This window comes from Salvelinus namaycush, chromosome 38, assembly GCF_016432855.1.
Source record: "Salvelinus namaycush isolate Seneca chromosome 38, SaNama_1.0, whole genome shotgun sequence".
Lineage (NCBI taxonomy): Eukaryota > Metazoa > Chordata > Actinopteri > Salmoniformes > Salmonidae > Salvelinus > Salvelinus namaycush.
Window position 1 is genome coordinate 16,958,429 of NC_052344.1, and position 15,805 is coordinate 16,974,233.

Sequence of the window (15,805 nt, forward strand, 5' to 3'; positions counted from 1 at the left end):
CACCATCACTACCACCACTACCACCACCATCACTACCACCACTACCACCACTACCACCACCATCACTACCACCACTACCACCACCATCACTACCACCACTACCACCACTACCACCACCATCACTACCACCACTACCACCACCATCACTACCACCACTACCACCACCACCATCACTACCACCACCATCACTACCACCACTACCACCACCATCACTACCACCACCACCACCACCATCACTACCACCACCATCACTACCACCACTACCACCACCATCACTACCACCACCACCACCACCATCACTACCACCACTACTACTACAACAACATATTACCAGGCATGCATCTCTCATCTGTTCTAAGATTGACTTCTGACCTGTCTTCTTTTCTATATACGAATACGTCCCACTCGTTCCCCAGTCAGCCCACTATGTTCCCTGCTTCCCTAAACACTGTGTCAGAATGTGTATGGAGATGAGGTGGAGGAAAAGATGAGTCATCCACTGAGGGTAATGAGTTCACGTAATCCACTGTGCTTTCATACCTCTGCTGCCTGCCCAACAGTGCTGCTGCTACTGTCTAATGGGACCTGTGACTTTGTAAAGTGTTCTGCTGAACGCTGCCTGCTGCTATATGCTATGAGACGTATGTGTGTGTGTGTGTGTGTGTGTGTGTGTGTGTGTGTGTGTGTGTGTGTGTGTGTGTGTTTGTGTGTTTGTGTGTGTGTGTGTGTGTGTGTGTGTGTGTGTGTGTGTGTGTGTGTGTGTGTGTGTGTGTGTGTGTGTGTGTGCGCGCGTGCATGCGTACAGTATGAGGTAAGACTACAGCAGTTTCTAGAGAGAGCGAGCAAGTCACCATGGACAAAAATATCTCCTTATCAGGGAAGGAATACAAAAAAAGATGGATACCAAGTTGAATATGAGCTGAATTCTGGGCCAAAACACTCTGCTACCTTCCCACTCATATTTCCCAAACATATTGCACAACTGTGACCTGCAAATTACATAATGCCTGTGTCCCAGCTTCTCTTCCCCCTTACTCTCTTCCTCAAACCTTGCCCTCACTCTACCCTGATCTGTCATGTCTTTATCCTAACTCCTTATCACTAAATACTCCGATTCCAAAAGAATAAAGACATTTCATATGTCATATTATGTCTATATACAGTGTTGTAATGATGTGAAAATAGTTAATGTACGAAAGGGAAAATAAATCAACATAAATATAGGTTGTATTTACAATGGTCTCTCTTTCTCCATCTCTCTTCTCTTCTCTGTCTCCTCTCTCTCTCTCTTTCTCTTTCTCTCTCTCTCTCTGTGTCCCCTGCCAATGGAGAGAAGGGGACCCCCCCACACACACACACAGTCTCTCTCTGTGATTGGTTGATCATCACCCTGGCCCAGGCACCACAGTCTCCTTGGAGCTGGATGCCAAGGAGTGATGTCATCTCAGTATAGGAGCCAGGCCAGCACATCTCTCCTCAACAGAGACATACAGTACTGTACTGGCTTTGTCTCATTTAGACATTGGCTGATTGGGCTTAGGAGTCATCTCTGTGTGTGTGTGTGTGTGTGTGTGTGTGTGTGTGTGTGTGTGTACCCTCTTAATGCTGTAATCTAGCATCTCTCTGTGTGTGTGTTTGTTCTGTGGTAGTGCAAACTCAAGCAGTCAAGGAAATGAACGCATCCAGTCCATCAACATCCCAAATGTGATTTAATGCTATCCATGTCCACTTTCTCCCTTAGACTAAGTGGTTACCATGACGCTATATAGGATGCATTGTGGCTACTAAATAGTGGATGATCTGAGATCGTAATGGACGTCTGTGCGTAGTAGTTTATGCATGAACACCACATACAACTCTGTAGACACACAGTGGCTCTGAATCATTCATATGAACTTCACATCCTGAATGGCCAGAAGCCAGGCCGGGTTTGTGCTCATACAGGCTATTGATATTTAAATGTCAAACGTGTCAGTGTACAGAAGCACACGGAGGCTATCGTTAAGAGACATCAGCCAGAGAGAGCGGAGCCGTTGTGGCGCCAGCAGGAGCCGCCTGTCTCCTAACGGTCGTCTCCGTCGGCAGGCACCGACGAAGTAACGATGCCCCGCTCACTGCCTCGACGGCCCTGAGGGATGTGGGACTGTGCGTCTGTGTGTGATGAGTACCATGGCCTGTCCCTGTGTAGACAGTCACGCGAGAGAGATGGACCGAAAGGTCTTGAGGGAGGAGAGTCATGCATGTTCAGCCTCTGTGTCTGCCACTGTGATCAGACAGGGCGACAGGCTGGCGGCTCAGTGAAAACATCAGGGTTACTATAGAGTCATCCTACTATACCACATGCATTTACTTCTTACACCTGATTCTCTGCATACACATGGTCATGTGTGTGGATATGCACTCATGCATGCACGTACAAACCGGACACACACAAGCATGACGTCGCTCGTGCGCCCGCAAACACACACTCACACACACCGGAACCCTCCATTAGGATGATTACATCATGATCACACCTGCGATAGAGACAATCCTCTGAGCACTTGCTCAAACTCAACAGTGTGTTTGTCTCCCTCCAGTGGCCGTCTGTGGAACTTCTCATGGTTATCTCTCTCCTCCTTCCCCATCCCCCTCTGTCCATCCCAGAGATAGAAAGAGAAAAAAAGTGACAGACATGACCGATAGAGAGAGAGAGACAGATACAGAGAGATACATGGATACAGAGAGAGCGAGAGAGGCTTGCGTGACAACAAGCAGTCCCTAGAGAGAGAGAGAGAGAGAGAGAGAGGGGATGAAAGCGAATGACAGAGAGAGACAGGAAAAAGACAGACAGACAGACAGAGAGAGACAGATACAGAGAGAGAGAAGGAGTGATTGAGAGGCTTGCGTGACAACCAGCAGTCCCTAAAGCCACACAGTGACTTTGTCTGAGAGGTCAAATCAGCTCACATTCCCTCACGCCAGCTGATTCCGTACTCTCCATCCCTTCCCTTCTGTACTGGGTGGACACTCTGTTCCATGTTCCTGTCCACCAACCCAACCAGCAGTCACAAAAAAAGTCTCTGAGGGCAAAAAGAGAAGGCGTTTTTAAACCAGAGAGCATCTTTAACCTCCGTTAACCCAGAACTGAAGTCTTGCGTAATTGGTCAGATGCTGATTAAGTTCTGGGTCCATACATGTTAAGAGAAGAGATGATGAGATGCTAGAACGAGGAGCACCATCCTCTCTCATTCCAAGTTACGGGCAAGTGTATGGTCCAAATCTCTCCCCTCTTCATCTTGATTTGACCAAATAACCAGTGCGGAACACCCCAAGCATCAGAACTATTGCTGCTCGTTATCAATCGGTGCTCCTAGTATAAAGACAGATTTATAGTACCATTTGTTTACGTAGTCTGTCAACCAGAGATTCATCTTTAGTCAAGTTCAGCTGGTGAACCTGACCATGACGATGAGTCATGACGACAGAGCAGAACGCTGAGACCATCTCTCTCTCTGTGATGTCACCGAGCTGACAGGACTCTTCCAGAGGCATTCTGGGAGTCCGCCGAGGCCGCTGACTACCAACGATATCCAGCCTCTGTCAGAGAAACGTCTCCAGTGATGTCAGATACATTCGGAGCATCTTCATAAGATTCATCCCATCTCAAAGAAATCAAAACACAGGGAAATAGAGAAAATGGGAGAAAAATATGTAAAGAGAGCGAGAGACGCATCTCTCAATTATAGCCAGAGGATTGTCTGTGTCTCTGCAGCTCGTGTTGATATGTGGTTTGATGTTCACGTTTGCTGGCGGCTCTGTGTTGTGTGTGTGTGTGTGTGTGCGCCTAGTGTGTGTGCCGGCGTCCGTGTGTGTGTGTCTGTGTACTTGTCTTTGTGAATGTGTGTGTTGCCTAATGGACGTGAGCTCATCCAGAGGAACATGTGTGTGTGTGTGTGTGTGTGTGTGCGCGTTAACGAGCAAGTCTGTTTACTCAGCATGCATCTCTCAGCTCTGTCATACTGCTCTCATTACTGTATGTGTTGTCATGCAAAAGAGGTGAACAGAACACAGAAGCCTGTTAGAGCTGTCATGCACAGCTGTGTTATATGTTCACACTGTTGAGCAAAAGAGGTTCACAGAACATGTAACACAACAAGAATCCTTCATGTATGGTTTTAGTAAATACATGGTATCTACAGACATGGCATCTATAGACATGGCATCTACAGACATGGTACCTACAGACATGGCATCTGCAGACATGGCATCTACAGACATGGCATCTACAGACATGGCATCTATAGACATGGCATCTACAGACATGGTACCTACAGACATGGCATCTGCAGACATGGCATCTATAGACATGGCATCTGCAGACATGGCATCTACAGACATGGCATCTACAGATATGGCATTTACAGGCATGGTATCTACAGACATGGTATCTACAGACATGGTATCTACAGACATGGTATCTACAGGCATGGTATCTACAGGCATGGTATCTACAGACATGGTAAATACAGACATGGTATCTACAGACATGGTATCTACAGACATGGTATCTACAGGCATGGTATCTACAGACATGGTATCTACAGACATGGTATCTACAGACATGGTATCTACAGTGCCCTCTGTAATTATTGGGACACTGCTACCACCCAATATAGATGACCACTCCTCAAATTAAAACTGACAGTCTGTACTTTAATCTCGTAGTCATTGTTTGATTGCAAATCCAAACGTTTGGAGTATAGAGCCAAAATAAGAGAAAATGCTTCACTGTCCCAACAATTACGGAGGACACTGTACATCTTGTATCGCTTTGACACATTCTGACACCAACCTACTCAGGTCTGACTCACTGAGTTTAAAGACATTTGGACACCTTTCCTACACATTTGTAAGCAGGCCGTTTGACACCGTGTCTGAAGCAGTGTATGTTGTTGTGTGTAGAAGCTGTACGGGACGTTCCTCATGTTGTGTGTAGAAGCTGTATGAGACGTTCCTCATGTTGTTGTGTGTAGAAGCTGTACGGGACGTTCCTCATGTTGTTGTGTGTAGAAGCTGTACGGGACGTTCCTCATGTTGTTGTGTGTAGAAGCTGTACGAGACGTTCCTCATGTTGTTGTGTGTAGAAGCTGTATGAGACGTTCCTCATGTTGTTGTGTGTAGAAGCTGTACGGGACGTTCCTCATGTTGTTGTGTGTAGAAGCTGTATGAGACATTCCTCATGTTGTTGTGTGTAGAAGCTGTACGGGACGTTCCTCATGTTGTGTGTGTAGAAGCTGTATGAGACGTTCCTCATGTTGTTGTGTGTAGAAGCTGTATGAGACGTTCCTCATGTTGTGTGTGTAGAAGCTGTATGAGACGTTCCTCATGTTGTTGTGTGTAGAAGCTGTATGAGACGTTCCTCATGTTGTGTGTAGAAGCTGTATGAGACGTTCCTCATGTTGTTGTGTGTAGAAGCTGTATGAGACGTTCCTCATGTTGTTGTGTGTAGAAGCTGTACGGGACGTTCCTCATGTTGTGTGTGTAGAAGCTGTACGGGACGTTCCTCATGTTGTTGTGTGCAGAAGCTGTATGGGACGTTCCTCATGTTGTTGTGTGTAGAAGCTGTATGAGACGTTCCTCATGTTGTGTGTAGAAGCTGTATGGGACGTTCCTCATGTTGTTGTGTGTAGAAGCTGTATGAGACGTTCCTCATGTTGTTGTGTGTAGAAGCTGTACGGGACGTTCCTCATGTTGTTGTGTGTAGAAGCTGTATGAGACGTTCCTCATGTTGTTGTGTGTAGAAGCTGTATGAGACGTTCCTCATGTTGTGTGTGTAGAAGCTGTATGAGACGTTCCTCATGTTGTTGTGTGTAGAAGCTGTATGAGACGTTCCTCATGTTGTGTGTAGAAGCTGTATGAGACGTTCCTCATGTTGTTGTGTGTAGAAGCTGTATGAGACGTTCCTCATGTTGTTGTGTGTAGAAGCTGTATGAGACATTCCTCATGTTGTTGTGTGTAGAAGCTGTATGAGACGTTCCTCATGTTGTTGTGTGTAGAAGCTGTACGAGACATTCCTCATGTTGTTGTTGTGTGTAGAAGCTGTACGAGACGTTCCTCATGTTGTTGTGTGTAGAAGCTATACGAGACGTTCCTCATGTTGTTGTGTGTAGAAGCTGTATGAGACGTTCCTCATGTTGTTGTGTGTAGAAGCTGTATGAGACGTTCCTCATGTTGTTGTGTGTAGAAGCTGTATGAGACGTTCCTCATGCTGTTGTGTGTAGAAGCTGTACGTGACGTTCCTCATGTTGTTGTGTGTAGAAGCTGTATGAGACGTTCCTCATGTTGTTGTGTGTAGAAGCTGTACGGGACGTTCCTCATGTTGTTGTGTGTAGAAGCTGTATGAGACGTTCCTCATGTTGTGTGTGTAGAAGCTGTATGAGACGTTCCTCATGTTGTTGTGTGTAGAAGCTGTATGAGACGTTCCTCATGTTGTGTGTAGAAGCTGTATGAGACGTTCCTCATGTTGTTGTGTGTAGAAGCTGTATGAGACGTTCCTCATGTTGTTGTGTGTAGAAGCTGTACGGGACGTTCCTCATGTTGTTGTGTGTAGAAGCTGTACGGGACGTTCCTCATGTTGTTGTGTGTAGAAGCTGTATGAAACGTTCCTCATGTTGTTGTGTGTAGAAGCTGTATGAGACGTTCCTCATGGTGTTGTTGTAGAGCTGTACGTGGACGTTCCTTCGTTGCTGTTTGTTAGACGCTGTATGATGACGTTCCTCATGTTGTTGTGTGTAGAGCTGTATACGACGTTCCTCCATGTTGTGTGTGTAGAACTGTATGAGACGTTCCTCATGTTGTTGTGTAGAAGCTGTATGAGGACTTCCTCATTGTTTGTGTGTAGAAGTCTGTAGGACGTTCCTCATGTTGTTGTGTGTAGAAGCTGTAGAACGTTCTCAGTGTTGTGTGTGAAGACTGTACGGGACGTTCCTCATGTTGTTGTGTGTAGAAGCTGTGAGACGTTCCTCCTGTTGTGTGTGTAGAAGCTGTACGTGGACGTTCCTCATGTTGTTGTGTAGAGCTGTAGAGAATTCCCATGTGTTGTGTGTAGAAGCTGTATGAGACGTTCCTCATGTTGTTGGTGTGTAGAAGACTGTATGAGATGTTCCTCATGTGTTGTGTGTAGAAGCTGTATGAGACGTTCCTCATGTTGTTGGTGTGTAGAAGCTGTATAGAGCTTCCTCATGTTGTTGTGTGTAGAAGCTGTATGAGACGTTCCTCATGTTGTTGTGTGTAGAAGCTGTATGAGGACGTTCTCATGTTGTTGTGTGTAGAAGCTGTAGACGTTCCTCCATGTTGTTGTGTGTAGAAGCTGTATGAGGACGTTCCTCATGTTGTTGTGTGTAGAAGCTGTATGGGACGTTCCTAATGTTGTTGTGTGTAGAGCTGTATGAGACGTTCCTCATGTTGTTGTGTGTAGAAGCTGTACTGGGACGTTCCTCATGTTGTGTGTGTAGAAGCTGTATGGACTTCCTCTGTTGTTGTTGTGTGTAGAAGCTGTGAGACGTTCCAGTGTGTTGTGTGTAGAAGCTGTATGATGTTCCTCAGGTGTGTGTAGAAAGCTGTATGAGACGTCCTCATGTTGTTGTGTGTAGAAGCTGTATGGGACGTTCCCATGTTGTTGTGTGTAGAAGCTGTAGGAAGTTCCTCATGTTGTGTGTGTAGAAGCGTAGGACGTTCCTCATGTGTTGTGTGTAGAAGCGTGTACGAGACGTTCCTCATGTTGTTGTGTGTAGAAGCGTATCGAGCGTTCACTCATGTGTTTGTGTGTAGAAGCTGTATGAGACGTTCTCATGTTGTTGTGTGTAGAAGCTGTATGAGACGATTCCTCATGTTGTTGTGTGAGAAGCTGTACGGATGTTCCTCATGTTGTTGTGTGTAGAAGCTGTACGAGACGTTCCTCATGTTGTTGTGGGTAGAACTGTACGAGACGTTCCTCATGTTGTTGTGTGTAGAAGCTGATGCGACGTTGACTCATGTTGTTGTGTGTAGAAGCTGTATGAGACGTCCTCATGCTGTTGTGTGTCAGAAGTGTATGAGACGTTCTCATGCTGTTGTGTGTAGAAGCTGTACGTGACGTTTTCATGTGTGTGTGTAGAAGCGGTATGAGACGTTCCTCATGTGTGTGTGTAGAAGCTGTACTGACGTTCCTCATGTTGTTGTGTGTAGAAGCTGTATGAGACAGTCTCATGTTGTTGTGTGTAGAAGCTGTATGAGACGTTCCTCATGTTGTTGTGTGTAGAGCTGTATGGACTTCCTCATGTGTTGTGTGTAGAAGTCTGTACGAGACGTTCCTCATGTTGTTGGTGTAGAAGCTGTGATGGACGTTCCTCATGTTGTTGTTGTTGTAGAAGCTGTATGAGACGTTCCTCATGTTGGTTGTGTGTAGAAGCTGTATGAACGTTCCTCATGGTTGTGTGTAGAAGCTGTACTGGACAGTTCCTCATGTTGTGTGTGTAGAAGCTGTATGAGACGTTCCTCATGTTGTTGTGTGTAGAAGCTGTAGGAGACGTTCCTCATGTGTTGTGTGTGTAGAAGCTGTAGGGACGTTCCTCATGTGTTGTGTGTAGAAGCTGTACGGACGTTCCTCATGTTGTTTGTGTGTAGAAGCTGTATGAAGACGATTCCTCATGTGTGTTGTGTGTAGAATGTATGAGACGTTCCTCATGGTGTTGTGTGTAGAAGCTGTAGCGTTCCTCATGTTGTTGTTGTAGAGCTGTATGAGACATTCTCATGTTTGTGTGTAGAAGCTGTATGAAGGCGTTCCTCATGTTGTTGTGTGTAGAAGCTGTATGGGACGTTCCTCATGTTGTTGTGTGTAGAAGCTTGTAGAGACGTTCCTCATGCTGTTGTGGTAGAAGCTGTAGGGACGTTCCTCATGTTGTTGTGTGTAGAAGCTGTAGAGACGTTCCTCATGTGTGGTGTGTAGAGCTTAGAGAGTCTCATGGGTGTGTGTAGAAGCTGTATGAGACGTTCCTCATGTTGTTGTGTGTAGAAGCTGTATGAGACGTTCCTCATGTTGTGTGTGTAGAAGCGTGTATGACGTTCCTCATGTTGTTGTGTGTAGAGCTGTCGAGACCGTTCCTCATGTTGTTGTGTGTAGAAGCTGTATGAGACGTCCTCATGTTGTTGTGTGTAAAGCTGTATGAGAAGTTTCCTCATGTTGTTGTGTGTAGAAGCTGTATGAGACGTTCCTCATGTGTTTGGTGTGAAGCTGTATGAGACGTTCCTCATGCGTGTGTGTGTGTAAGCTGTATGAGTGTCCTCATTTGTTGTGTGTAGAAGCTGTATGAGTTCTCATGTTGTTGTTGTTAGAAGCTGTATGAGACGTTCCTCATGTGTTGTGTGTAGAAGCGTACTGAAGTTCCTCATGTTGTTGTGTTTAGAAGCTGTATGAGACGTCCTCATGTTGTTGGTGTAGAAGCTGTATGAGACGTTCCTCATGTGTTGTGTTTAAACTGTTGACGATTTCCTCATGTTGGGTGTAGAAGCTGTATGAGACGTTCCTCATGTTGTTGTGTGTAGAAGGCTGTAGGACGTTCCTCATGTTGTGTGTGTAGAAGCTGTATGAAGACTTCCTCATGTTTTGTGTGTAGAAGCTGTACGTGAGACGTTCCTCATGTTTTGTGTGTAGAAGCTGTATGGACGTTCCTCATGTTGTGTGTGTAGAAAGCTGTATGGAGACGTTCCTCATGTGTTGTGTAGAAAGCTGTATGGAGTTCCTCATGTTGTGTGTAGAAGCTGTATGAGACGCTTCCTCATGTTGTTGTGTTGTAGAAGCTGTATGAGACGTTCCTCATGTTGTTGTGTGTAGAAGCGTACGGGACGTTCCTCTGTGTTGTGTGTAGAAGCTGTATGAGACTTTCCTCATGTGTGTGTGTAGAAGCTGTACGTGACGTTCCTCATGTTGTTGTGTGTAGAAGCTGTATGAGACATTTCCTACATGTTGTTGTGTTAGAAGCTGTATGAGACGTTCCTCATGCTGTTGTGTGTAGAAGCTGTATGGAGTTCCTCATGTTGTTGTGGTAGAACGCTGTATGAGAGTTCCTCATGTTGTTGTGTGGTAGAAGCTGTATGAGACGTTCCTCATGCTGTTGTGTGTAGAGCTGTACGTGACGCTCCTCATTTGTTGTGTGTAGAAGATGGTATGAGACGTTCCTCATGTTGTTTTGTGTAGAAGCTGTTGACGTTCCTCATGTGTTGTGTGTAGAAGCTGTATGAGATTCCTCATGTTGGTGTGTGTAGAAGCTGGTATGAGACGTCTTCCTCATGTTGTTGTGTGTAGAAGCTGTAGAGACATTCCTCATGTGTTGTGGTGTAGAAGCTGTTATGAGACGTTCCTCATGTGTTTGTGTGTAGAAGTGTATGAGACGTTCCTCAGTGTGTTGTTGTGTGTAGAATCTGTATGAGACTCCTCATGTGTTGTTGTTGTAGAAGCTATGAGATGTTCCTCATGCTGTGGTAGAAGCTGTATGAGACGTTCCTCATGTGTTGTGTGTAGAAGCTGTATGAGGACGTTCCTCATGTTGTTGTGTGTAGAAGCTGTACGGGACGTTCCTCATGTTGTTGTGTGTAGAAGCTGTACGAGACATTCCTTGTGTTGTGTGTAGAAGCTGTACGGACGTTCCTCATGATTGTTGTGTGTAGAAGCTATACGGAGTTCCTCAGTTGTTGTGTGTAGAAGCTGTATGAGACGTTCCTCATGTTGTTTTCTTTTGTGTAGAAGCTGTATGAGACGTTCCTCATGTTGTGTGTGTGAAGCTGTACGGATGTTCCTCATGTTGTTGTGTGTAGAAGCTGTATGAGACGTTCCTCATGCTGTTGTGTGTAGAAGCTGTAGGAGACGTTCCTCATGTTGTTGTGGTAGAAGCTGTATGAGACGTTCCTCATGTTGTTGTGTGTAGATGCTGTATGAGACGTTCCTCATGTGTTGTGTGTGAAGCTGTATGAGACGTTCTGCTAGTTGTGTGTAGAAGCGTACTGACTTCCTCATGTTAGTTGTTGTGTGTGTAGAGCTGTATGAGACGTTCCTCATGATTGTTGTGTGTAGAAGCTGTACTGGACATTCCTCATGTTGTTGTGTTAGAAGCTGTATGGACTTCCTCATGTTGTTGTGTGTAGAAGCTGTATGAGACTTCTCATGTTTGTGTGTGTAGAAGATTGTAATGTAGATGTTCCTCATGTTGTTGTGTGTAGAAGCTGTATGAGACTGTCCTCACTGTTGTTGTGTGGAGAAGCTGTACGGTGAAGACGTTTCCTCATGTTGTTGTGTGTAGGAAGCTGTATGAGACGTCCTCATGTTGTTGTGTGTAGAAGCTGTACGGGACGTTCCTCATGTTGTGTGTGTAGAAGCGTATGATGTACGTTCGCTCATGTTGTTGTGTGTAGAGAGCTGTATGGACGTTCCTCATTTGTTGTTGTAGAAGCTAGTATGAGGACGTTCCTCGTGTGTGTAAGGGTTAGGTTCATGTGTTGGAAGCTGTATGGACGTTCCTCATGTGTTGTGTGTAGAAGCTGTATCGGAGCTTCCTCATTGTGTTGTGTGCTAGAAGCTGTAGGACGTTCCCTCATGTGTTTTGTGTTTAGAAGCTGTATGAGACGTTCCTCATGCTGTTGTTTAAATGCTGTACGTGGACGCTTCTCTGTTGTTGTTTTTAGAATCTGTAGAGACATTCCTCATGTTGTTGTGTTAGAAAGCTGCTGGAGGAACGTTCCTCTGCATGTTGTGGTGTAAAGTCGTATGAGATGTTCCTCATGTTGTGTGTGGAAGCTGTATGATGTTCCTGCATGTTGTTTGTGTAAGAGCTGTATGACGACGTTCCTCATGTTTTTGTTTGTAGAAGCTGTACGGACGTACTCCTGTTGTTGTGTGTAGAAGCTGTAGGAGAGTTCTCATGTTGTTGTGTGTAGAGCTGTAAGGACTTCCTCATGTTGTTGTTGTGTTAGAAGTGTATGAGACGTTCCTCACATGTTAGTTGTGTGTAGAAGCCTGTATGAGACGTTCATCATTGTTGTGTGTAGAAGCTGATGAGACATTACTCATGTGTTGTGGTAGAAGCTGTAGGGACGTTCTACTGTTGTTGTTGTAGTAGCTGTATGAGACAGTTCCTCATGTTGTTGTGTGTGGGTAGAGCTGTATGAGACATCCTGTTGTACATGGACGTTTGTGTTGTGTGTAGAGAGCTGTATGAGATCGTTCCTTCATGTGTTGTGTGTAGAAGCTGTATGGTCGTTCCTCTATGTTGTTGTGTGTAGAAGCGTATGGGACTTCCTCATGTTGTTGTGTGTAGAGCTGTAGGGAACGTTCCTCATGTGATGTGTGTAGAACTTAGGAAGTTCCTCAGTTGTTGGTGTAGAAGCTGTACTGAACGTTCCTCATTGTCTGTGTGTAGAAGAAACTAGTAGAGACGTTCCTCATGTTGGTTGTGTGTTGTATCAGCTGTATGAGACGTTCCTCATGTTGTGTGTGTGTGAAGGTAAGAACCTGTGTATTGAGAAACTGTTGAGACTTCCTCATGTTGTGTGTGTGTAGAAGCTGTATGGAGAGTTCCTCATGTTGATTGTGTGTAGAAGCTGTATCGGACGTTCCTCATGTTTGTTGTGTGTAGAACTGTACGCTGACGTTCCTCATGGTTGTGTGTGAGAAGCTGTATGGACTTTCCTCATGTGTTGTGTGTAGAACTGTATGAGGACGTTCCTCATGTTGTTGTGTGTAGTAGCTGTATGAGCCGTTCCTCATGTGGTTTGTGTAGAAGCTGTTACGTGAGCGTTCCTGATGTTGTTGTGTGTAGAAGCTATACGTTTCCTCATGTTTTGTTGTGTGTAGAAGCTGTATGAGACGTTTCACTCATGCTTGTTGTGTGTAGTAAAGCTGTACGTGGACTTCCCATGTTGGTGTGTGTAGAACGCTGTATGAGACAGTCCTCATGTTGTTGTGTTGTAGAAGCTGTCGAGGACGTTCTCATGTTGTTGTGTTAGAAGCTGTATGAGCTTCCTCATGTGTTGTGGTGTAGAAGCTGTACGGACGTTCTCATTGTTGTGTGTGTAGATAGCTGTACGAGGACTTCCTCATGTTGTTGTTGTTGTGGTGAAGCTGTAGAGACGTTCCTCATGTTGTTGTGTGTAGAGCTTACGGACGTTCCTCATGTGTTGTGTGTAGAAGCTGTATGGACATTCGTCATGTGTTCTTGTGGTGTAGAAGCTGTATGAGACGTTTCCTCATGTTGTTGTGTGTAGAAGCTGTATGGACGTTCTCATGTTGTTGTGTGTAGAAGCTGTACGGGACGTTACCTCATGTTGTTGTGTGTAGAAGCTGTACTGAGACGCTCCTCATGTTGTTGTGTGTAGAGCTGTACGAGAATTTCCTCATGTTGTTGTGTGTAGAAGCTATACGAGACGTTACCCATGTTGTGTGTAGTAGAAGCTGTATGAGACGTTCCTCATGTGTTGTGGTGTAACGCTGTATGAGACGATCCCTCATGTTGTTGTGTGTAGAAGCTGTAAGGATGTCCTCATGGTGTGTGTAGAAGCTGTATGAGACGTTCCTCATGTTGTGTGTGTAGAAGCTGTAGGAGACATTCCTCATGTTGTTGATGTGCTAGAAAGCTGATGAGAGAGTTCCTCATGTTGTTGTGTGTAGAAGCTGTATGAGAGTTCTCATGCTGTGTGTGTAGAAGCTGTATGAGACGTTCCTCATGCTGTTGTTGTGTAGAAGGTACGTGACGTTCCTCATGTTGTTGTGTAGAAGCTGTACGTGACATTCCTCATGTTGGTGTGTTAGAAGCGATGAGACATTCCTCATGTTGTTGTGTGTAGAAGCTGTATGAGACGTTCCTCAGTTGTTGTGTGTCGTGTAGAAGCTGTAGTGAGATGTTCCTCATGTTGTGGTAGAAGCTGTATGAGACGTTCCTCATGTTGTTGTGTGTAGAAGCTGTACTGGACGTTCTCTCATGTTGTTGTGTGTAGAGCTGTATGAGACGTTTCCTCATGTTGTTGTGTGTAGAAGCTGTACGGGACGTTCCTCATGTTGTTGGTGTAGAAGCTGTATGAGACGTTCCCAGTTGTGGTGTAGAAGCTGTATGAGACGTTCCTCATGTTGTTGTGTGTAGAAGCTGTATGAGACGTTCCTATGTGTTGTGTAGAAGCTGTATGAGACGTTCCTCATGTTGTGTGTGGTAGAAGCTGTAGGACGTTCTCTATGTTGTTGTGTGTAGAAGCTGTACGGGAAGTTCCTCATGTTGGTGTGTGTAGAAGCTGTATGAGACGTTCCTCATGCTGTGTGTGTAGAAGCTGTTACGTAGACGTTCTCATGTTGTTGTGGTAGAACGTATGAGACATTCCTCATGTTGTGTGTGTTAGAAGCTGTATGAGACTTCCTCATGTGTTGTGTGTTAGACGCTGTATGAGATGTCCTCATGTGTTGTGTGTAGAAGCTGTATGAGACCGTTCCTATGTTGTTGTGTGTAGAAGCTGTATGAGACGTTCCTCATGCTGTTGTGGTAGAAGCTGTACGTGGACCCTCATGTTGTTGTGTGTAGAAGCTGTATGAGACGTTCCTCATGTTGTTGTGTGTAGAGCTGTACGTGACGCTCCTCATGTTGTGTGTGTAGAAGCTGTATGAGACGTTCCTATGTTGTTGTTTGTAGAAGCTGTATTAGTGGACGTTCCTCATGTTTGTGTATGTAGAAGCTGTAGAGAAATTCTCATGTTGTTCGTGTAGAGCGTATGAGACGTCCTTATGGTTGTGTGTAGAAGCTGTAGGAGACATTCCACATGTTGTTGTGTGTAGAAGTGTACGGGACGTTCCTCATGTTGTTGTGTGTAGAAGCTGTATGAGACATTCCTCATGTGTGTGGTGTTATGAAAGCTGTAGAGACTTCCTCCATGTTGTTTGTGTGTAGAAGCTGTATGAGATGTTCCTCATGTTGTGTGTTAGAAGCTGTATGAGACGTTCCTCATGGTGTTGTGTGTAGAAGCTGTATGAGACGTTCCTCATGTTGTTGTGTGTAGAAGCTGTAGGGACGTCCTCATGTTGATGATGTTGTAGAAGCTGTACGAGACGTACTCATGTTGTTGTGTGTAGAAGCTGTACGAGACGTTCCTCTGTTGTTGTGTGTAGAAGCTATACGAGACGTTCCTCATGTTGTTGTGTGTAGAAGCTGTATGAGACGTTCCTCATGTTGTTGTGTGAGAGCTGTATGAGACGATCCCTATGTTGTTGTGTGTAGAAGCTGAGGGATGTTCCTCATGTGTTGTGTGTAGAAGCTGTATAGAAGTTCCTCATGTGTGTGTGTAGAAGCTGTACGAGACGTCCTCATGTTGTTGTTGGTAGAAGCTGTATGAGACGTTCCTCATGTTGTTGTGTGTCGAAGCTGTATGAGACGTTCCTCATGCTGTTGTGTGTAGAAGCTGTATGAGACGTTCTCATGCTGTTGTGTGTAGAGCTGTAGTGACGTTCCTCATGTGTTGTGTGTAGAAGCTGTATGGGACGTTCCTCATGGTTGTTGTGTGTAGAAGCTGTATGAGAAGTCCTCATGCTTGTGTGTGTAGAAGCTGTACGTGACGTTCTCATGTTGTTGTCGTGTAGAAGCTGTATGAGACATTCCTCATGTTGTTGTTTGTAGAACTGTATGAGACGTCCTCATGTGTTTGTGTGTAGCAGCTGTAGAACATTCTCATGTGTGTGTGTGTATGAAGTTGTACGGGACGGTTCCTCAGTGTGTGTGTAGAAAGCTGTACGAGACATTCCATCATGTGTTGTTCGTGT

At 45.2% G+C, this 15,805-nt stretch overlaps 1 protein-coding gene across 3 annotated transcripts in view; it reads left to right on the forward strand.

Annotated features, from left to right (window-relative positions):
• LOC120032155 (liprin-alpha-2-like) overlaps positions 1-15,805 on the forward strand; it is a 278,259-nt gene that overhangs the window by 49,313 nt on the left and 213,141 nt on the right. For all 3 annotated transcript variants that reach the window (XM_038978121.1, XM_038978122.1, XM_038978123.1), the window contains exon 2: positions 8,969-8,993. In XM_038978121.1, the coding sequence (XP_038834049.1) occupies positions 8,969-8,993 (25 nt within the window). The remainder of the gene's footprint in view (positions 1-8,968; positions 8,994-15,805) is intronic.